Source organism: Lipomyces chichibuensis (assembly GCF_038497645.1).
Source record: "Lipomyces chichibuensis strain CBS 12929 unplaced genomic scaffold V1513scaffold_14, whole genome shotgun sequence".
Lineage (NCBI taxonomy): Eukaryota > Fungi > Ascomycota > Lipomycetes > Lipomycetales > Lipomycetaceae > Lipomyces > Lipomyces chichibuensis.
The window spans coordinates 62,691-82,920 of record NW_027117466.1 but is presented as its reverse complement, the minus strand read 5'-3'; the positions used below and the strand labels follow the sequence as shown (position 1 = coordinate 82,920).

The window sequence follows — 20,230 nt, the reverse complement described above, 5'->3', positions numbered from 1 at the left end:
ACCGCTTTCCAGGCGTTGTCAGGGTAAATTTTATTAGGCCATACCTAATTAGGAATACGATTACTATACGATTTTTTTTGTAGACTATACGATTACTTTACGGTTAGGTTCTCAATTTTGCGATTAACGTTACGAATAATAGTAAATTTGACGGTACCGTAGTCGTATCCACCACTAGATATGATATACAATGTAATCTCTATTCCAAGATACACGTCGGATTCGCGAAAATTCCAAACTGTCAGCTGCCCGTTTCATTTCAGCTGATGTTGGCAGTCTCCTTGTGTCTCTACGGCGACCTTGTCGTAGCAGCGCTAGAAGAGAGTGTGGCAGGGTCAAGTTCAAGATACATTGTGGCGATATCCCGTGGAACATTCGGCTTTCAACTAGCCATCAAGGATGGTTTATCCGTGTAGGTCAAAGGGCACATTCACATAATTGCAGTGCTCGGGAATCCTGCTTCTTTGGCCGCTTTAGCATGAAGAAGGTCAATTGTTGACAGCGAAATCTTAATGCATGCGCCAGGGTGTCTCAACCGTCCCTCTACTGCGATTACATTCTCGTTGGACGCGATTATACTACTTTTTCGAGCTTGGAGGAGACTTTGACGGTTAATCTTATTGCCTCAGTAAATGGTGTGCCAGATGAAGATGCGAGCAGTGCGTTCAGTGCTGCATGGCATCCCTTGACTCGCGAAGTTATACTCTTTCCAAAGTTGAACATGTTTTCTGAGATGAATTTCCTCCCACGTCGACCCTCTTCAGCGGTCGACCCTTGACCAGGTTTGGTATTGCCGGTCAGCCTGGACTTCTGTGAGGACCGACACCCTGTCAAGTCGATCACTCCGACAGCCAATATCCGAGCAATAGTTGGCCGCGCCCGACGACTACTGCAACGTACTGCTCGAGCTACTCAAGCACATAGATCTGAAGCTCATACTAAACGCAGAACTACGGTGTTTGTCGTGAACAGCTCACGATGAAGTTAGCGCAGATTGAAGTTGGACTGGTCGCAGGTTTGCAAGACGCAGCATTCGCGCCTCTGGCCTACACCTAAGACGGGGAAATGCCAACACACTTGCCTGATCCCGTCAAGCAGCACCGTTCTGACATAAAATCGTCGAAGTGCAGCATACTATCGAACATTTGTGGGCCATGTTTCACGAAGTTCTGCCGAATATGCCAACAGCATATCTGACGGAAAGTCAGTGTAGAAACACTTTGCAAATACATTTCATCAACGCCTTGTCGACATCGGTGACGACCACAGTAGGCGTAACGATCGTCTCTACGGATATGTTATGCTCCTATAATGTAGTTCTAACGTCATTGAGCTTGCTTAACGTGTTCGAAGATTGCTATCAACGGTCACAATAATGAGATCCGGCAGACGAAAACGATTTGTCTTATACGTGGCATCTATATAAAGGTAGTTGACCGTACAGGCGTGCTTTTGCAACATATTCAGAATGGCATACAGATAGATTCGAGAGTATTGTCAGCGGCAATTTTCACCATGCCTTCCTTGCGTAATGGCACTATGTACCTTGCACAAGATATTCCCTGCTACTCTTTGTGGATGTATGCTCGGTTGTACACATCTCTAAGTATGTACTATACGTGACATTCGCCATGTCTGCTGTCTGCGCATGTGTTGCGAAGGAGCTTTTGGCAGCTTCCTTTATGGATCTGTTCTCTGCATATGCGAATAATCCCTTCACGTTAATGACCCTGATGTTCTCCGATTAACTCAATGAGTACCGCCGATCATCCAGCTGTACCTTGAAACCCACTTTTCAATGACACTGAGAGAGCACGCTTCGCGCTTCTTAGATATGTGCTGTAGCATTTTCCCACTGCCTCGGGAAGGTTACAGTGTTTAACGTACCTTACCGCTGCATTTGTAAACAATTAAATATGTATCCTTTTTTTCTATTACCCAACCAGTTTACACTGCGAAATAATCCGAAAATATATTGCTGCACATAACTTCTGGCTTGCAATCGTTTGTGAACCGCAGGCCCATAACTCGTTGACAATTAGATTTTTTACCAGGTTTTCGATGATAATTTTCTTCAAGTCCAAAAGAGGAATAGCGGGTAGGGTCCCAATGTTTTATTTATAATGAATTATCATGCTCAACTAGGAATCTGGACCAGACGCAGGGCTAATTACCATAAATTTAAGGACAATATTGAGACGTGTAAGGTTCGAGGTGCTCAAGCATGGGAAATAAAGTGAGACCCCATTTGACTTAACTCCACAGTAGGCAAAACACTCAACGAAAGATTGGAGAGTGGAGTCAATGTAATTTGTCGACAAACCCGACGCGTCCGATCTGTGAGCAGCCACAAGTTTGCTGATTCCGAGTACTTGACCGATTTAGGTATCTAGAGTGTATTAACTGCTCTGCCAGTCAGACTCAATTTCAATCACTTTCTGCCTGGGTTGTCGGTTCAAGTTTTCCGCATTTACTGTAAACGGGGTTCTCAAATATGGATAGCAAACTCCAATGACCATTGTGAATAATAAATATTGTGATTACTTGTAATCAAGTCTCCCCGTTTGTGTCAAACTGAACATCAGGCCGTGAGACCGAGACGAGGGCTGGCAATGGGCACAGATTCGAAAACGGCCTGAACGACAGTGACAATGCCATTCACAGTTTTTTGCGGTAATACGTCCGTACAGATGCTAATAAGTTATTTCAAATTATTTAGCGACACCTTATGCTACTGCAAAGATGCCTCGATCCGCCTCTCTCGCATTCAGGAGTCTGTTTCGCAAAGTGCTATCACTCTACTAAATTTGTCAACTACTTCTTTTGGCTAACTGGCATTCTAGTCCTCACATCAACCACACAAAACTGATAGCGACACATTCTACTCATTCGACGACCAAGACGACGATACTCTTACCAGTCGGGAACTCGAAGAAGCTCAATTGCGTATACATCGGGGGACAGGGATCCCTACCCTTTATAGTGACGATCAGTCGGCGGCTTCAGTTGCGCTAGATAATTATGAATACATGCTTATCAGCCCTGCGCAGTCTGAAAGATCACGCTGGCAAACGTTGAGATCAATTAAAGGCTCATTTCGACGCAAGAGATCGTTTTCAAAACATGAGATAAAAAAAGATTCTTGCGAAGATAATGACGAATACTGGGATATCAGTAACTCATTCGCCGACGTATCTAACGTCAACTGCGAAAACAAAAAAGTGTACAATGAGTATAATAATAACATTGATTACAATCCACGCCTCAGTATTGGCACTGCAAATTCAAGTCGTTGGGGAACACTAATGAGGAAAATGAGTATTCGGAAGAAAGGCGATAAACTTAAGTCGCTGGTTGTCGATTCCAATCCAGTGAATCAGGCTACGCCTATGTATGCGAATGACTCTCACTATTATACTGTGACTGTTCCGATATCTCCTTATACTGAAAGGTCTGTACGTTCTGTGCGTTCGACTACAATCTCAGATAGGTATACAGATGCTAGTTCGTCGTTGTCTGTGAGATTCAAAACTCAATCCGCACAGCCACGATTGGGAAAGCGATCGAACAGATTTGGCAAATGGGATACATCGCACTCGAGGTCATGGACTCTCGGCACTTTTCGCTACCTCGATGCTGATCCGTACAATAATCGGGTTAAGCAATATTTAGACGCGTACAGGAATTTCTCGCGGCAGCAGAGGCATCCGCGGTATGAACAACTTCTTGACTCAGCCAGACTGATTAATGCTAGAGCGGTCGTATTTCAGTACTTTGGGATGCAGTGATTTTGCAAAGTTCACGTGAATGTTAGATTTTATGACAGGGGAATCATGATTCATATCTATTTACCTACAGACCAAAACATTCCCAATTTTCACGTATATAATTCGACCTTCGCTACCACCCGCTGATTTTGCTAACCTTTAATGGAAGTCCATCAGTGGGTCTAACAGTAACGATGAATTGTCTATTGATAGGCTGGTTGTCAACTGACTCTTCAAACACGTATCGTGCCACAAAGCAGGCCAAGATACATTTAAACTCAATCTCGGCGAATCGCTTTCCAATGCAGGACCTAGTTCCCTGTAAAAACGACATGTACGCGTACGCATTGTCAGCCTGGCGACCATCCCATCGATCCGGGTTAAATTCATGGGCATCGTCACCCCAAAGTTTCTTCGAATAATTCAAGGCTTTAATAGACACATTGACATTGGTGCCCTTGTAAATGGTTTCGCCGTCTATAACAACGTCCCGGGACGCTTGTCGCATTGTGCTAATTACCGGAGGGTTACACCGTAATAATTCTCGCGTAACATTGTTGACGTATTTTAAAGATTCGATTTGCTCTGCTGTTTTGATTTCTTCGACACCACCGGGGAATGCTGCACGAACTTCATCTCTCATTTTTTTTTGCACGTCCATGTGTTTCGCCAGTGTAAGCAATGCCCATGCAACCGCACCTGCAGTCGTCTCATGGCCGGCAAATAAAACTACTCATGTCAGTAGGACTAGAAATTATGTTATGAAACGACGAGTCGTACAAGTCATCATTTGGTTCTCAACCTCTTCAGCGCTCCAGTCGCTGTGCCCAAGAAGAATAGTGAGAATATCTCTATTCTGGCCATTATATATACCGTCCTTCCCACGTACGTTCCCAGAACTGTCGACTTTATCTTGTTTATCCTTCAGGACATTCTTGCACGTTTCACTGAAGATCTTGCGAGCATGGCGGACTTCTTTGTTATATGCCGTCGGTACATATTTCCACCCAGGCAAAAACGCGAACATATTAAACGGGAAGAACTTCTCTCCTGCATTCGAAATCTTGTCATACGCTCGAACAAGCTCACTGTTCTTGTCCTCAATTGAGTTCAAGTCGACTCCGAACGACGCCTCACCAATTGCATCGAGCGTCAACCGCGAGAAATACGGAAACACTTTGAACACAGTCGGTCCTGTTTCGACGATATTGTCGAACTGGTTCATGACCTTCTTTGTCTTGCTCATAAAAACCGGAACGAATTTCTTGACGTGGGCATAGGAAAAGGCAGGGGATAATAACTTGCGCTGAAGTTTGTGCTCCTCGCCTTCTGCGAATACGAGGCCATTGCCGATGACGATTTTGTAGGCCATTGAGAGTTCTGGTCTTGGAAAGTCGTACACGCGAGTTTGCAGGACCATGAGATGCGCTTCCGGAGATAGCTTTAATTGTTAGAATTGATATTGAACATAGATATGTTAGAGCAGAAGCTGATGTACCAAGGTAAGATTGTCTGAACCAAATAGACCATTGAACCGAGTAAAATGCCGATATGGATATTTCTCCATCATCATGAGTGAATGTTCGTAATAATGTCGCCCATAGTCGATGTAGTTTCCCCAAAGCCAATGCGCGTTCGGCGGCGATGGGAGCTTTCGATAAGGCGAGACATAGCGCGGATATACAAATATTCGATAGCACAAGTAACCCGATAGGACGAGGAAAACATAAAAGGGAAGCCATAGAAGGAGACTTGCTGCTGATAGTGGCCGACCAGTTATGTAGTTGAATAGTGCATCGAGAGATGCTCCTAATATTATCAGCTTTCTGATATCCATCCGGGTAGTTTTATTTTGCCAAGAATGGCCTCTGAGTTCGTCTTGTCGTCTAATCGAGATACCTTAATATTGGATATTGGATGTTGACCCTAATATTATGTCTTATCCGATCCCAGCGGTGATTATACGGGTAGCAACGTCGGCGCAAGACCTAATGTGGCGACGCCGGTGTATTTTACCGTATTCGGAGACGGTCCGCGCCCACGGTCATTGTGCCCTTCAAGTAGCTGGCAAATACAGACCGGATTTCAAGCTACAATCCCCACGGAATTCTAGGTACCCGAACAAATTAGTTGCAATATTTACTGGTTTTGTTTTTCCTTCTAATTACACTGCGCATTGCCGGGAGGGAATGCAATTGCAATGGCTCAGAACTCGCAGCGAACATATTATTTGAAAATATTATCCCTATTTGAAAAAGTCGCTTGGACTTCAATTATTGCAGTCCATATATAATCCAATTCAAATATGCGAATAGCACCTGCGTAATCTCTCAATTGTATTAGTAGGCACTCTGCTCGAGGGAATATCGATAATGGGCTGCTCGTGTTCGTATTCTATGACCAGTGGTTTGCCAGATATTTCTCGGAATTAGATCCGGGCAAGAAACGTTGTCTTAACCGAGTGACACAGTTAATCAAATACAGAGAAATTTATTTGCATACAGTAAAGAGAAACTAAGTGATTTTATTAGTCGTTCTGCTCTGTTATGGTGACTAACGAACGATACTGTTGACTCGTGCGGCGCGCAGGAACTGGACGACGCGTAAGGACCCTGAAACCCTAATCACCAGTATCAACAAACACGTTGCAGGGGAAACCACACGACGACAAACAAACGTTGGCCAGTACCAAACGAAAAGCTCAGATCAACCCAGCACGCCCAGCAGCAACTCCGGAGTTGCCATTTGCCGCAGCCGTAATTTTTTACGATAAAATTCGTGCTTGTGATGTCGGTTTCTCCGGTGCTTTCTCGACGACCACCGTCGCAGTGTTCGGGAAATATTATATGTAGCCCGTCTGAAGCGGGCTCAGCGGTCAACCGAATGCGATCGCAGAGTGTGGCGTTTAAAGACCATCTCGCAGGACAATCTAGCTTGGCATCTAGCTCATCTGTCATGACGGATATATCCAAGGATAAATTATATTTGTCAAAAGGGCCGCATCTCGCGTCCAGCAGTATCGAATCTCGTCTTGTAAGCAGCGCACTTAATTGTCAGGGAGCCCACACGACCACCATGATGGCATCCATGATTCATCAGCACGCGAACGACGAAGTGTCTACTTTAGCAGCAACGACATTGAATGGCATGGCGTCAGATGCGATTGAACGCGTTGGTCCTTCCAGCGCCGTATCCACGAACAATCGCTTTGCAAATCATCTACGTCATCCATCCACCACTGCTATCATCAACACAGGAATTATCGAGCAATCGCGGGCCTGCAATGCAGTCTCTTCGACCTCTTCGGCTTCAATGACAATTTCGGCCTCTGGAAATGCGCCCTCAGTCACTCTCCACGGACTCCTGGGTGTGTCTCATCAAACCGAGCGGGCACGAGAGCTTTCTCGAGAACCGCGGGAACGAGTGGCATCTTTACGTGAACGCGAGAGGGTTAGTGCTCGAATACGTGACACCCATCAGGAAAGAGAGCGAGTCCAACAACAGGTTCCGACGACCCAGAATGACACCTCCGAACAACGCGATTCCGACAATATCAGGAACTGGCAGCGACAATGGAAGCGGGTTCTAGCTACGAGTGTGTTTTATTTTGATGGATTAGAAGACATTGGCAAGGATAGGACAAAGAAACAGTTACTCAACTATGGAGCCGTAAGTTCTACTACAGCTGCGCATGCATGCCATTGAACGGCTCATTGATGCATTCTTATAGAAAATTGAGACTTTCTTTCACGGAGGGGTTACTAATGTCGTCACAAATCGACCGATACAAGCCAACTACGCAGCGACGGACATTATCTACCAAGCTAAGCAGCGAAACATGAAGATATGGACACACGAAAGTATGTCATTGGCAATTTCAATGGCAGCCGGGTTGCTAATGCGTCATTAGAATTTGTGAGATTTATGTCTCACCTACAAGAGAATCCCAATGCTTCAGTATCAAATGTCACAAACTCCCATACCAGTGCCACATTGAGCAGAGGCCATGTTGTTGCTAGCGACACAAGCAATAACCTCTGTCGTATGCTCCGTGAAGAAAAGCTTACAGGACCTGCGGATAGCGATCCCCGCGCACGACGAGACGACATCCATTACTTCAAGGGCCCGTATATTTACATACGAGATGCGACTCAGATTTATCGTCCTATTATGGTGCGTGAATATACTCGCGTATCGGAACCCCAACTCGGTGACTGGCCACAGTTTCGAGTAACAGGCCCGGGTAAGTGCCCATTTGTGCTCGACATACAATATCACCAAAATAGAGACGTTAAGGAAGTGAAACCACGACGGGCCGGCGCAAAGTTAAAGCGCACAGCTACCCTCGAAGTCGAGCCGAATACTTCCAAAGGAGCAGTCAAGTCAAGAAAGTTACCCGAGGATGAGAGAGAGAGTCATAACCATATCGGCAATTTCTTACAAGTACATGAAGATCCTCAAGAGGAAATTGACGAGTATATCGCGGAGGATATGCGGCAACAAGCAGCATCTTTCAGGGAACCACATTCACGCAAAAAGAGCGCTCTTACACCTGTCCGTATGACTTCAGCGCGAGCCAACAGTGGCAGCAAAACAGCTGCAGATCTCAAAGCGCGTAAGCAGGCACTAAGCGCTACAGGACGGAGTTACCATGTGCGAATGTCAGCAGCTTTGGGACATGAACTTGTCGCGACTGGTATCAACATGTCCAACGCCACGTCGAACATCAGATCTATGAGTCAATCTGGAGGCGCAGCGAACGGACTTGCGAGACAAGTGTCACAGTTGCAGTCGAAGGAAGTGAACAGTCTGAAGAGAAAGGTCTTTGAACGTAGCCGAAGACCATTACCAATTCCTCAGGTTGCTGTTAAGAAGGAAGCCGTTGCCGTCAAAGAAGTTCGACCAGGATATTGTGAGAATTGTAAAGATAAATACGATGACTATGAAGAGGTTAGTAGTTTCACTCGTCGTTTGCGGCTCACCTTGATTAGTTGCTAACCAACGAACTAGCATATCAAATCGCGGAAGCATCGGAAATTTGCGTCGAACGATGAAAATTTTGCCGATATCGATGATTTGCTGGCAGAACTGATCCAGCCAAAGCGTGAACTTCAAGTGCCATATGTAGAATGAGCTTTACGTCTATAAGATTCTGCACAATATTTGCTATTCATCTGCATTGATTTAACGTTATGTTGTTAGGGCGCTGTACAGCGTTTGTAATATGTACAGTTAGTGGCATTTACATCTGCATTGTTGAAATAATGATAGGTATATTTAGACCGTCATGTTGATACACTGATTCAATGCGAGTCTGTAATTTTTTGCTTTACAATTTGTAGTTGCCAAGTACTATGCATTTTTTGGGTGTAGTGCGGCTGGGCCATCTCCAAGTTCTCTCAAAATTAGGAATCATGTATTTTCCGGCTCGAACCAACGCCGATCCATTATAGGGCAAGCAATTCACGTCTGCATTAGCCCTCTCGTGCGGATCACACGTCGTGAAGTGTGATTCGCCCTATTAAATAGGACGAATTCGCCATATATGTTACGCCATTTGACAGCTACGTAGCATAGACTACGCGCTAGGCTCGATCTGGATAACAACACATAACTTCATAGTCTGCTCTTCAGTTGCTGCCGCAAACGTAAACCAACGCAGCCCTCCAGCCTCGCTGTATATATACGTCACCGTCTCCTTTGCATCGTCATCATCATTCCGTCATCGTGCTCCTCTGCCTCTTTCGTCCTTTGTACGTTTTCGTCCCTACTCTAATCGCGTTCTCTGGACCCTTCTCGCGCCGCATCCGCCAGTCTCTTTGTGTCTAGCGGATAACACCCAGCTTGATTGGTCATAGCTGTCGGAAAGTAGTTCTGGTCGAGAATTGTGGTCCTGTAAGCCGAGATATAGTGACGGTCATAACCTGATCCTTGCTTAGTTGGCCCAAGGTAGTCGGTAAGTAGTACTAGTGACTGCGGCATGATTCCACGTGCATAGAATAATAGTAATACCTATTTCTTAGTTGTGTGTTCGGAGTATGAAAGTTGGGTCTCCGCAATCAAACAGCGCAGCATCCCCGTCAGAAATAAGGATCACCGATAGCCAGACCTCGCAGAATTCGTCGTTGGCTGAAAGCACGTACAGTAACGGCCATACATCTGCCAAATCCAAGCTGGATCTAGAACCGAATCCATTTGAGCAGTCGTTTGCTTCGAAGGAGGGTACGCCCAACTCGTCGCAAAAGGCACTGCTTCCGCCTGTTGCGTCGCTCGCATCGCCGTCGTCTCTGCTTGGTTCCTCATCCAACACTGGCTTTAATTGGGGGATTAATAGTCTGAGATCAGGGCCACTTTCTCCTGCTATGCTACAAGGCCCCGCACAATCTGCGGCTCTTGCATTTGTTGACAGTCACTTAAGGAGTGGATTAACCCCGAACGAGTCAGGCATTAGGACGGGCCTTACGCCTGGTGGCAGCGGATCAATATTTCCGGCGCCTAGTCCAACAACAGCGGCAATATTTGGACTGGTTCCTCCTACACCGTCGGGACTCCAGCCATCATCATTCCCGCAAACTCCACAACCAATTGAGCCACCAACTTCACAGGCGGTCACCAGCATGTCATTGACAACTTCTCTCCCGGCAAGTGCAACTACGTCAAGTGCAGCTGTTCCGGCGACCTCCGCGCCGGCAAATCATCCCAGCTCACCTGTTTTCCAACCTCAAATTATATCACAGAGCGCCATGGCCGCTCAAGCACAATCTGGTCAGAGTAAGATGGAGCCTTATGCTGACTCGGCGAATGCAGCGGCAAATGGTCTCTATTTATTAAGCCAGGGGCAACAGCAGCAGGCAGAGGCGTCCAAGACGGCAGACGAGAATAAGGCCGGTAATGACGGTAAGGCCGACAAGAAAAAGCCGTCTGGCGGCCGCAAGAGTTCTCGCAAAGCCGACGAAGGCGTGACTACTAGCAACAAACGTCAGAAACCTAGTGCTACACAAGTACTGCCTCGATCTGAGAGCAGGTCAATGTCTCCGCCTAAGAAGGAAGACGAGGAGGAAGAGACAGCTGATACAAAAAAAATGACTGATGAGGAGAAGAGGAAAAATTTTTTGGAGCGCAATCGTGTGGCTGCATTGAAGTGTCGTCAGCGGAAAAAGCAATGGCTTGCCAACTTGCAAGCTAAAGTTGAGTATTACGGAAACGAGAATGATGCTTTGAATGCGCAAGTTACTGCACTCAGAGAGCAAGTTGTCAATCTCAAGGCGTTGCTGCTCACACATAAGGACTGCTCAGCTTCACGGGCGCTACCGCCGGGTCAAGACCCTATTAATATCGCGCTTGGCCAAGACTTCGTTGCCAGTATAGGTCTGCCTCAGCAGCCTGGAGTCGCCGGTTTGCCTCCCATGGCCGGAATGACGCACGCTCACGTACCTGCTAGACGATTTGCGTGAGATGATTTCAGGATTGTGGACTAGGTTCCTGAACAGGTTCATTTTTGTTTATTTTGTTTGGATGTTTTCAAAAATGGCGCATGCGGAACTGATTGTTCGTTTGAGCGTTATGCTAAGTAAGTGCGCGTTGGTCGGGCCGTTTTGTTATGACTATTATTTGTACCGTTGTCGGAATTCTATTACACTTTACTAATATTGTTATATTTATGTTACAATGCTTATTATTTACTATTGGCGTTCTGATATGTGTTGTTGCGGTTGGACTTTTGATACTGGAACTTCGTAAGATGTGAAAAAATATGGACCAGAATAATCGATATTTATAAAATCGAGTATATTTGAATGTTTCGTTTGAATGTTTCGTAGTATTTGTATTAATGATTGTTCCTAGGATGTGGTACGATAAGAATTTGAGAATCTTAGGACTGAGAACTACATGGTAATGCACGAGTATATCATTTCAAAACTGCACAATGTTATTAATAGTAGATCACTCTGACAACCATCACATCATAAAGTTATATATGCAACCGCCAAGTCCAAGTAAAAACTCCAAAATACAAATCTATAACTCCGGACGCCAAAATTGCTCCTCCTACAAAGTCCAGATCCCAAAACATATAATCATCCAAATTAGCTGGAGCACACGCTGTGATGAGAATTATATCTCCCAACCCATAGCGGTATCGACAAATTCCAATGAGGGCCCGCTGACCTTATTCGGCAAATCGATACTTCTCACAAGTAGTGTAAACATACGCATTATGTCTTTGAACTTTTCCTCCGTGATAGGGCGCCCGGAATACCTGGCCTCTTCGTAGGCATCAATGAATCGATCTCCCAGCACCTCGTCGAAGTTGAGGTGCCGCCTTAAATATGATGCATATTCCTTCCAGGTCATGCATGCTTTGCGACGCAGTGCCGGATGTAAACTCGACGCTTTTATTTCCAGTAATTTGGCGCTTTCGATTAGGACTTCGAGGTACGGTACTTGCGGGAAATCAAACTCCGAATGCGGGGGCGGCAAACCAGGATGCGAAACATTATCCGACGGTTGCAGGGATTCCTGGATCATTCGGCACCGGATTAATTCCGCTTCGATGGCATTTGCACATCTTTTCGGAAAGTCCTGCTCGCCAGGGACGTATCGTTTGGGAATATCTGATAACGCGACCCGAACGTTGTAGAGTCTGTTCAGATAAAGGATCAGTGCAACGAGACCGACTGCGAAATACATTGCTGCAATGATAATGATGTTGAATATTTGCTCGTTTCGGAGTGCCTGCGAGATCATATCGGCTGGAGTAACAATGACGAAACCGCACGTGAAGAAGATGAGGAGGAATAAACTACATCGGTAGAGAAACCGGGCCCACCGGTCGGACAACAGACTGTGATGCGGCGACATATTCAGACAGCGGCAGTAGCGTCTTAAAAGACTGGAGGATTGTGCTATATCGCGTTGAGATGGCGATGCATCTAATACTTTACTGAGTTGATTCAACTCATGTACGGAACAAAACTCACGAATCTGGCTGGGAGCTGAAATTCAAGCGCGGCTGCAAACTTTAATCTGGCCTGTCCCCTAACCCAATTTTAGTCCGGGTAACATAGTAGGGTCTAACCCTATTAAAGCAGTCACGTTTAACTGCGGGCTCAGGTCAATCTCCAACACTTCTTAAAGGTCTCGTAGTAACTTGTTCTGCTTTTGATTCAGTGTTGACTAAAACGATCAGAAAGAAGGTACGATAAATTGATTGAGATGTAAGAAGACGGTACTAAATATTATTAGCATTGTCTTTGCACATTTGCCGACTATTCGTTTGTTGTCATGCAGATTTTCGTCAAGACCCTCACGGGCAAGAGTATGTGGCATAAGTTTCGGTGGTTTGAATGTATTCGTCTGCTAACGTATGATATAGCTATCACCCTTGAGGTGGAGTCGTCCGATACGATTGACAATGTTAAGTCCAAAATCCAGGACAAGGAGGGAATCCCCCCTGATCAGCAGCGATTGATTTTTGCTGGCAAGCAACTCGAGGATGGTATGGCAGTCGTTAGTAAGACGAGTTAAGAAGAATGCTAATGACGTTAGGCCGCACTCTTTCGGACTATAACATTCAGAAGGAGAGCACTCTTCACCTTGTCTTGCGCCTCCGTGGTGGTGCTAAGAAGCGCAAGAAAAAAGTCTACACTACTCCCAAGAAGATCAAGCACAAGCACAAGAAGACGAAGTTGGCGGTCTTGAAGTACTATAAGGTCAACTCCGACGGCACAGTTGAGCGCACTCTTCGCGAGTGCCCGACCGAAACTTGCGGTGCTGGTGTCTTCATGGCGAAGATGAAGGATCGTCACTACTGTGGCAAGTGCCATCTGACCTACCTTCAGGCTTAGGTTGATGTGACATGATTGTGTGTACGATGTGTGCGTTTTTCATATGATATTTATTCATGGATCTTGTTGTATATATAACATGAGTGAATTTAATAAATGGCGTATGATCATATTTGCGGATTGTTTTGCTTATGTTTGGTGACGGCTACAAGGTTCCTCACATAACCCCATGACTAGGTACTAGTTGGATCGCTGGAGTTATTTATATCATCATGTACAGTAAGCTTATAGTTATAAGGGATGTTATGTATAAAAGTAAGCGGTCTTCGATCTGGGAGATGAGGTAAACCGCGTCCGATTTTTGGTGGTTTCTTGCGTGCGCCTCCGCGTGCGGCGCAGTTATCTTGTTGACTCGCTATTGTGGGTCCAATTGGTCGAGGTCAAATTATGCTTTGTTCGGGGTTCCTTGCATCCAGAACAGTAATTCATGTTCCAGCCGAAGTAGTAGTACTGATCACGATAGTGCTTCAGCAGCAGTATACCCTTTTCTCCTGGTATCGCCTATATACGCGAACATCAAAGTAGAAATGGTGCCGGTACTTCGTTTCCGGCGTTATAGAACGCTCATATTGTTTAGCTGTATCATCGTGTTTGGGATCTACCAGTTGAACAAGTCCAACACTGTTAACGGGGTCCCGGCCAAGTTTATGAAGCCAAGCATGCCTGGTCGGCCGCCCGCTGATGCTGCTCCAGTAGGCAGCGCCTCCAAAATCTCAGGTATATTGACCAGCAAGCCCGGCAGCACTGAGAACAGTCCGCCAGAGAAGCTGGTCAAGGATATCAATGAGGATTTAGGGCCGGCTGAAGACACTGCCTATCGAGTGGAGTATCCACCTGTCGACGAGAACAGCGTCGATGATGAGACTGTGAGCACCCAAGAGCCTCAGATCATCCAGTCAAAGCCGTTGACTGTGAACACGTACGAAGGCACATACAGTCCTGACGATCATCGCGTGGACAGCAACAGCATCACGACCCCAGCTATGCCGCTTGTCGAGAACATCTTCACGAAGTCGAGAGTAACAAAGTTCCCGATCGCCCGAATGATCCCACTGCCGGACGACCCTCCCATCAGTTTTCCCAAGATCCAGGGCGTATTTGTGCCCGAAACGCCAGAACAGCGCAAGGTTCGAGAGGAGAGGTTAAATGCTGTCCGTGAGGCGTTCGTTCACTCGTGGAACGGCTACAAGGCTCATGCGTGGGGACACGACGAGGTCAGACCGGTCACAAATGGTTATGCGGATCCTTTTGGTGGCTGGGGTGCTTCGATTGTCGATGCCCTCGATTCGTTGCAGATTATGGGTTTGTCGTCGGAGCTTGAGGATGCAAAGAAACTTGTTGCGTCTATCGACTTCACCAAGAGTAATTTACATAATATTCCTGTCTTTGAGACTGTCATCCGCTACCTAGGGGGCCTTATCAGCGCCTTCGACCTTTCCAATGGCCGTGAATCTGTATTTTTGAGCAAGGCCGTTGAGTTGGCTGATCTGCTACTTGGTGCTTTCGACACACCGAACGGCATGCCTGTCTTATTCTACGATCCCCAATTGGCTCATCGGGACCTCAAGCTACGTGCTGGAAAGCATATGGTCCTTGCTCAATTTGCGTCGCTATCGCTTGAATTCACTCGTCTCGCTCAGCTGACGGGAAATCAGGTATACTACAGCGTCATTCAGCGTGTAATGGACCAAGCCGAAGCTTCCCTGTCGTCCTCGCCGATACCCGGACTCTGGCCACTTCGCATGGACATCTCTGGTTGCACTACGGAAGAAGATGAAAACGGTAAATCTGTCAGTGTGCAGCGCAGTGCAACCCCACCCCTTCGAATTCCAAAGGATGGCTCGTCGGACTCCATCAGACCGTCGCAGCAATTACAGAATAAGATTAATGATGCGGCAGCCGAAGCGATTGTTGATGAAGAGGCCACACCTTCGGAACAAAAGCTTGTAAAGAGACAGCTCAATTTGGAAGAAAACAAGGACGGTCAGGTGCGCTCGACCACTTTAGGCGAAGTAAGCCCGCCAGACTCGAATATTGTGATTCCACCTGCTAAGCCCGACCCGAAATGTGTGAATCTCAAAGGTCTTACTGAGAGCAGTATGTTGGATATTCTGGTGACTAAAGATTAGACAAGTACTTACACAGTTAGTCCGTGATCGTACTACCAGAAAAATCTCTGCCGGTGCCTTGGGTGACTCGGCATACGAGTACTTAGTCAAGCAGTACCTCTTACTTGGCGGCACTGTCGGCCAATACAAGACCCTCTACGAAACCACTTCGGCGTCCATCAAGCGTAACCTCCTTTACCGTCCTATGGTCAAGGGCGATCCAGATATTTTGTTTGCCGGGAACGCGGTCATTGGTCCCCATGGTGAAATCACAAAAGATTACGAAATGACTCATTTATCCTGTTTCTTGGGCGGCATGTACGCGCTTGGTAGCCGTGCATTGGAGTTACAGGATGATATCAAGATTGGGGCGAAGCTGGCTGATGGTTGTTATTGGGCGTATAATGCGACGAGGACGGGCATCATGCCGGAGAACTTCCATGTTGAGCACTGTTCTAGCGATGCATGTCATTGGGTCGATCCTCGAGAGAGACACGCCCAAACAGATAACAAGCTCAGGAACAGAATTCTGAAGAAGAGACAGGAAAGTAACGTCGTGATTCCTGAAGGTTAGTAACTGATACTTATTTTCTCAGCACTATCTTAATTGCAAATCATAGAGTTTCAAATTATTCCTGAGAATGGTTCGCCCATTGCAGAGAGTCATGTCGACAGTGTGTCGTCGGGAGAGACTGTCACTCAGGAGTTTCTGGTTCCTGATCCAGAATCTCTTACTCAAAAAGATGTCGTCTCGGCATTTCCCGATGTTCCGCAGTCAAACGAGCAATTTCCTCAGACCAAAGTGCAGGCATCGATGGGAGCAGTCCCGAATGAAGAGCCCGTATCTGAGAAACAAACGACAGACTATCCTGCCTCTGGAGTGATTCATTCAGGGCCAGGGATGGACCCAGAGCATTCTGTAGAAATTCGAACTGAGGAAACCAAAGCTAAGGCCGATGCTCCTATTCAAGTTGCGACAACACCGCCTGCAGATACTTCTTCTCAAGATAACACTGGTGCTCCTGCAATTGAAGACGAGTCTGTTATTGGTGCCGACTATCAGATGTCTGCTGCTGCTGAGCGGACTTCGGAGCAGGCCACAGAGCAACTATCACAGCACAGTACTGAGGAATTGCAGCGGTCTGCGCCAAATCTTGTCTCACGCGAACCACAATCTGAGCCATTGGCGGATTTGCCCACAGGAGACCAAATGAAAAATGGCATCGAAACTACTGCTCAGCGAACTGAATCGACGACTCAGACGCCAGGGACTGTGGACGCTCCTCAATACCAGGAGCAGAGCGAGACCCCGGCTCGCAACGGTTTGGTTGACGTCGGTGCCGCGCAGCACGGACCTGGATCCGTTGTCGAAATTCCAGATTCAGATTATAAGCGTTCCCAGCTCGACTCCGAAGCTCCCGCTCGGGCACCAGAGTCTAGAATTACCAACGAAGGAACGGAACGAGCTGCAAACAATAGGAACGATGATGCGCCCGAACAATCTGCAATGAAGTCAAGGGACCAACCGGTTGCTGTTGCTGAAGTGGGAACCGTATCTCCTAGTGATTCCGGGGGCGCGGTTCTTAAAGACGAGGCGGACGGAAGTAGAGCCTCCGTTCCAGGCGCTCAAACTAAACCAGCTCAGGAACTAGTTGAGGACGACACAGATCGATGGGAGGTCGGTGGATGGTATGATCAGCCTCGATCTTTTCTTTCTCAAGACGGACGATATCTGCTGCGTCCTGAAGCTCTTGAAAGTATATTTATTTTGTACCGAGTCACTGGTGATAAGCAATGGCAAGATAAAGGATGGCAGATGTTCAGTGCTATAAATAAATACTGCCGGACGGCGACTGCATTTTCGGCGATTTCGGACGTCACGGATAATATGCACAATCGACATATGGATGAGATGGAAAGTTTCTGGATGGCGGAAACTTTGAAGTATGCCTATTTGCTCTTCGCGGATCCTAGTCTGATTTCACTGTAAGCTCTTTTGTATTCACGATTTGAGTTTAAATGCAGGATGCTGATATCGGAATAGGGACGACTACGTGTTCAACACGGAAGCGCATCCTTTCCTGCGCCCATCACCTGTTACGAATGCTCCAGAGTAGGTTGGCGTTCGTCATATAACACTGATAATATTATTAATGGTATTGATTCACTGTCTTGGTTTGTATCAATTGGTCATCTGCAACATGAACTAGGTTTCCTGTGTTTTATTAGGTTTATTAGGTTGTTTTATAATGGGGTTCTTTGTCGGTATATAAGTGACTGTTGAGAGATCAGCAACAGCATCATGTATCTTGTGTCAGACATAAACATGTACATAGCAGTAGGCGATAGATTCATTGACGGACGTCTAACTAAATGAAATGACATAACTATACAATGTATGGAGAGATACAGAACTCGATATCTCGTAGGTTGACTCATTTACATGCTGTAAGAGATATATATATATATATCTACATTTTTCACTCCGCAGGTTCTTGTTTCAATGACGATCGTCCGGCCTTCAGAAGCTCGTCACATAATAGCAGATTCGAAGCGATTGACGTCGCAGAAGCAACAGCGTTTCGTAGAACTCTGAATGAATCATATACCCCTTCAATAGTCGGATCCATGGGTTCACCAGACGACAAGTCGATGCCAACTACGTGACCCTCGGCAAACTCATCCTGACAAGCAGACAGAGTATCTAATATGTCAAATCCGCCGTTGGTCGCCAATGTCTTCGGGATAACTAGTAACGCATCCGCGTACGCTTGAACGCCGGCCTTTAACTTTCCCTTCACCTCTTTGTGTAGAAAGTCACCGCTGAGATAGCTAGCACAAGCGATTTCGAATGCACCTGCACCTGGAACGACACATTTGTCCGTCATGGCGTTGACTACACTTCTCAGACCATCTCTGACGGCATCTTGAATCTGATTCATACTGTGGGCATTTGGTCCCTTGATGAGAATCGTGACACTCTTGGGATTCTTCACTTCCTCAATGAATGTATACTTCTCCTCGCCCAGCGTGTGCTCGTAGACAAGACCCGCAAATCCAAGAACCTCAGGTGATAGGTCATCGACACTGTTTTGCGCAGTCCCGCCGCAAACAAGTTGCAATCTTTCCATATTGCGTCGTTTAGCTCTTCGAAGGGCAAAGATGCCATTTCGGGCAAGAATATCAAGAGACAGGGGGTCGATACCCTTCTGGTTGACAATGACAAATCCCTTGGATTTGTCAAGCCCGCAAACGTCATTCTTGAGTTCGACAATCTTTTGCAGCTTTTGGTCCACAAATTTTCGCTCACTCTCCACGAGCTTAGTACGCTGTTCGGCATTGCTATAGAAGAAACCGGAATTGACTTCACTCTTTTCGTATTCAAGTGAAACATTCAAAGTCAAGACGTACGCATTTTCCACTCGCTTGGGCATATCGGGATGCCGAGCGCCGTGATCCAACACCAAGCCCCTGACCAATGCAGTCTCAACAGCTGACTGGTGCTGCATCTTCATAATTTCAATCATATGAAGATCCACTCGCTCGAGAGGATTATGAATCGCTAACACAGCATCAGTGACAATAGGAGTTATTGCCTCCGCCAAATTGTGGTTCAGTTTGGTAGTCAATGACGTACGAGAAATGGCAAGAAGAAGCTCTCTATCCATCTGTTTCTCGATTTTGAAAGAGTCGAGGAACTATTTGACAACGTTAATGATGCTTTATCGGCTTGTGTCGAAATCAGGAGTACCTTAAGAGCCTCCTTTCTCGCTAGCTCAAAACCTTCAGTCAGTAGTCTAGGATGAAGGCCATCAGCTATATAACGTTCAGCTTGCTTTAGAAGCTCGCCAACAAGTAAGCAAACTGTCGTGGTGCCATCTCCTGTGATCTCATCCTGGGCAGTCGCAGCGCGAGCTATCACAGTCAGCTTTAGCGACCGGCATTCTCATAATCTAGAACTTACCAATCATGACTGCTGTAGGATTCGTTATTTGCTGTAATGACCAATTAACACATGGCTTTTTCACAATCTCTAAACAGATTTGAACCATACCATTTCTGACAACAGAACTTTTCCATCTTTGGTCAACTTGATATTGCCCGATCCATCAACCAACCTAAACCACATTACTTTAGTTCATATTGCACAATTTGTCAGGAAAAGACTAACATCTTAATGGTACCCTTGGGGCCCAAATTGCTTGACAGAACATTCTGAAGGCCTTGCGCAGCATTAATGTTCACTGACAGCGCCTGATTCCTTCTCAGAGATTCTGCCTTAGGATTTAGGAGTTGCACGGCTGACATTATAGTTCACAAAAAAGAGTGGATGATGATAAACAATTCAGCAATCGTAGACAAAGGAGTAAACAAAATGTGACGGCAAAGTTCGAGTAGACTACGCGAGAAACGCGTTTTCTATTTTCTCTGTGCGTTGGAAACTGTGAATTTTATTACGTCTCATCGCAACGGCGGTTTTGCGGATAATGTCACCCGAAAATGCTTG

The 20,230-nt window shown here is 46.3% G+C and overlaps 9 protein-coding genes across 9 annotated transcripts; 5 read left to right on the top strand and 4 right to left on the bottom strand.

The window, feature by feature from the left end:
- Positions 1 to 2,742: 2,742 nt before the first annotated feature.
- On the top strand, positions 2,743 to 3,788 carry V1513DRAFT_458379 (uncharacterized protein; the record flags this gene model as incomplete). Its single annotated transcript, XM_066899691.1, has 2 exons — positions 2,743 to 2,787; positions 2,844 to 3,788. The coding sequence occupies 2 exons, from the start codon at positions 2,743 to 2,745 to the stop codon at positions 3,786 to 3,788; spliced, it is 990 nt and encodes a 329-aa protein (XP_066753712.1).
- A 112-nt stretch (positions 3,789 to 3,900) lies between these two features.
- On the bottom strand, positions 3,901 to 5,187 carry V1513DRAFT_458378 (cytochrome P450; the record flags this gene model as incomplete). The annotated part of the gene is made up of 2 exons (XM_066899690.1): positions 3,901 to 4,496; positions 4,548 to 5,187. The coding sequence occupies 2 exons, from the start codon at positions 5,185 to 5,187 to the stop codon at positions 3,901 to 3,903; spliced, it is 1,236 nt and encodes a 411-aa protein (XP_066753711.1).
- Positions 5,188 to 5,244: 57 nt separating this feature from the next.
- Positions 5,245 to 5,604, bottom strand: V1513DRAFT_378923 (uncharacterized protein; the record flags this gene model as incomplete). The annotated part of the gene is made up of 1 exon (XM_066895000.1): positions 5,245 to 5,604. The coding sequence occupies one exon, from the start codon at positions 5,602 to 5,604 to the stop codon at positions 5,245 to 5,247; it is 360 nt and encodes a 119-aa protein (XP_066753710.1).
- A 1,241-nt stretch (positions 5,605 to 6,845) lies between these two features.
- V1513DRAFT_458377 (Dfp1/Him1, central region-domain-containing protein) lies at positions 6,846 to 8,900 on the top strand (the record flags this gene model as incomplete). Its single annotated transcript, XM_066899689.1, has 4 exons — positions 6,846 to 7,436; positions 7,498 to 7,627; positions 7,678 to 8,717; positions 8,778 to 8,900. The coding sequence occupies 4 exons, from the start codon at positions 6,846 to 6,848 to the stop codon at positions 8,898 to 8,900; spliced, it is 1,884 nt and encodes a 627-aa protein (XP_066753709.1).
- Positions 8,901 to 9,490: 590 nt separating this feature from the next.
- V1513DRAFT_444112 (Aft1 HRA domain-containing protein) lies at positions 9,491 to 11,707 on the top strand. The gene has a single exon (XM_066897915.1). It carries the CDS (start codon positions 9,806 to 9,808, stop codon positions 11,219 to 11,221), a length of 1,416 nt encoding a protein of 471 aa, XP_066753708.1. The 5' UTR covers positions 9,491 to 9,805; the 3' UTR covers positions 11,222 to 11,707.
- Positions 11,619 to 12,932, bottom strand: V1513DRAFT_444110 (uncharacterized protein). The gene has a single exon (XM_066897914.1). The coding sequence runs from the start codon at positions 12,627 to 12,629 to the stop codon at positions 11,883 to 11,885; it is 747 nt and encodes a 248-aa protein (XP_066753707.1). The 5' UTR covers positions 12,630 to 12,932; the 3' UTR covers positions 11,619 to 11,882.
- Positions 12,933 to 13,052: 120 nt separating this feature from the next.
- V1513DRAFT_458374 (ubiquitin-related domain-containing protein) lies at positions 13,053 to 13,615 on the top strand (the record flags this gene model as incomplete). The annotated part of the gene is made up of 3 exons (XM_066899688.1): positions 13,053 to 13,086; positions 13,144 to 13,266; positions 13,317 to 13,615. The coding sequence occupies 3 exons, from the start codon at positions 13,053 to 13,055 to the stop codon at positions 13,613 to 13,615; spliced, it is 456 nt and encodes a 151-aa protein (XP_066753706.1).
- Positions 13,616 to 13,994: 379 nt separating this feature from the next.
- V1513DRAFT_479058 (glycoside hydrolase) lies at positions 13,995 to 18,118 on the top strand. The gene is made up of 4 exons (XM_066900293.1): positions 13,995 to 15,712; positions 15,765 to 16,292; positions 16,344 to 17,709; positions 17,768 to 18,118. Exons 1-4 carry the CDS (start codon positions 14,143 to 14,145, stop codon positions 17,838 to 17,840), a joined length of 3,537 nt encoding a protein of 1,178 aa, XP_066753705.1. The 5' UTR covers positions 13,995 to 14,142; the 3' UTR covers positions 17,841 to 18,118.
- V1513DRAFT_479057 (chaperonin Cpn60/TCP-1 family) lies at positions 18,053 to 20,152 on the bottom strand. Its single transcript, XM_066900292.1, has 5 exons — positions 19,895 to 20,152; positions 19,778 to 19,841; positions 19,688 to 19,718; positions 19,475 to 19,638; positions 18,053 to 19,421 (listed from the first exon to the last, which is right to left on the bottom strand). The coding sequence occupies exons 1-5, from the start codon at positions 20,029 to 20,031 to the stop codon at positions 18,204 to 18,206; spliced, it is 1,614 nt and encodes a 537-aa protein (XP_066753704.1). The 5' UTR covers positions 20,032 to 20,152; the 3' UTR covers positions 18,053 to 18,203.
- Positions 20,153 to 20,230: the final 78 nt, after the last annotated feature.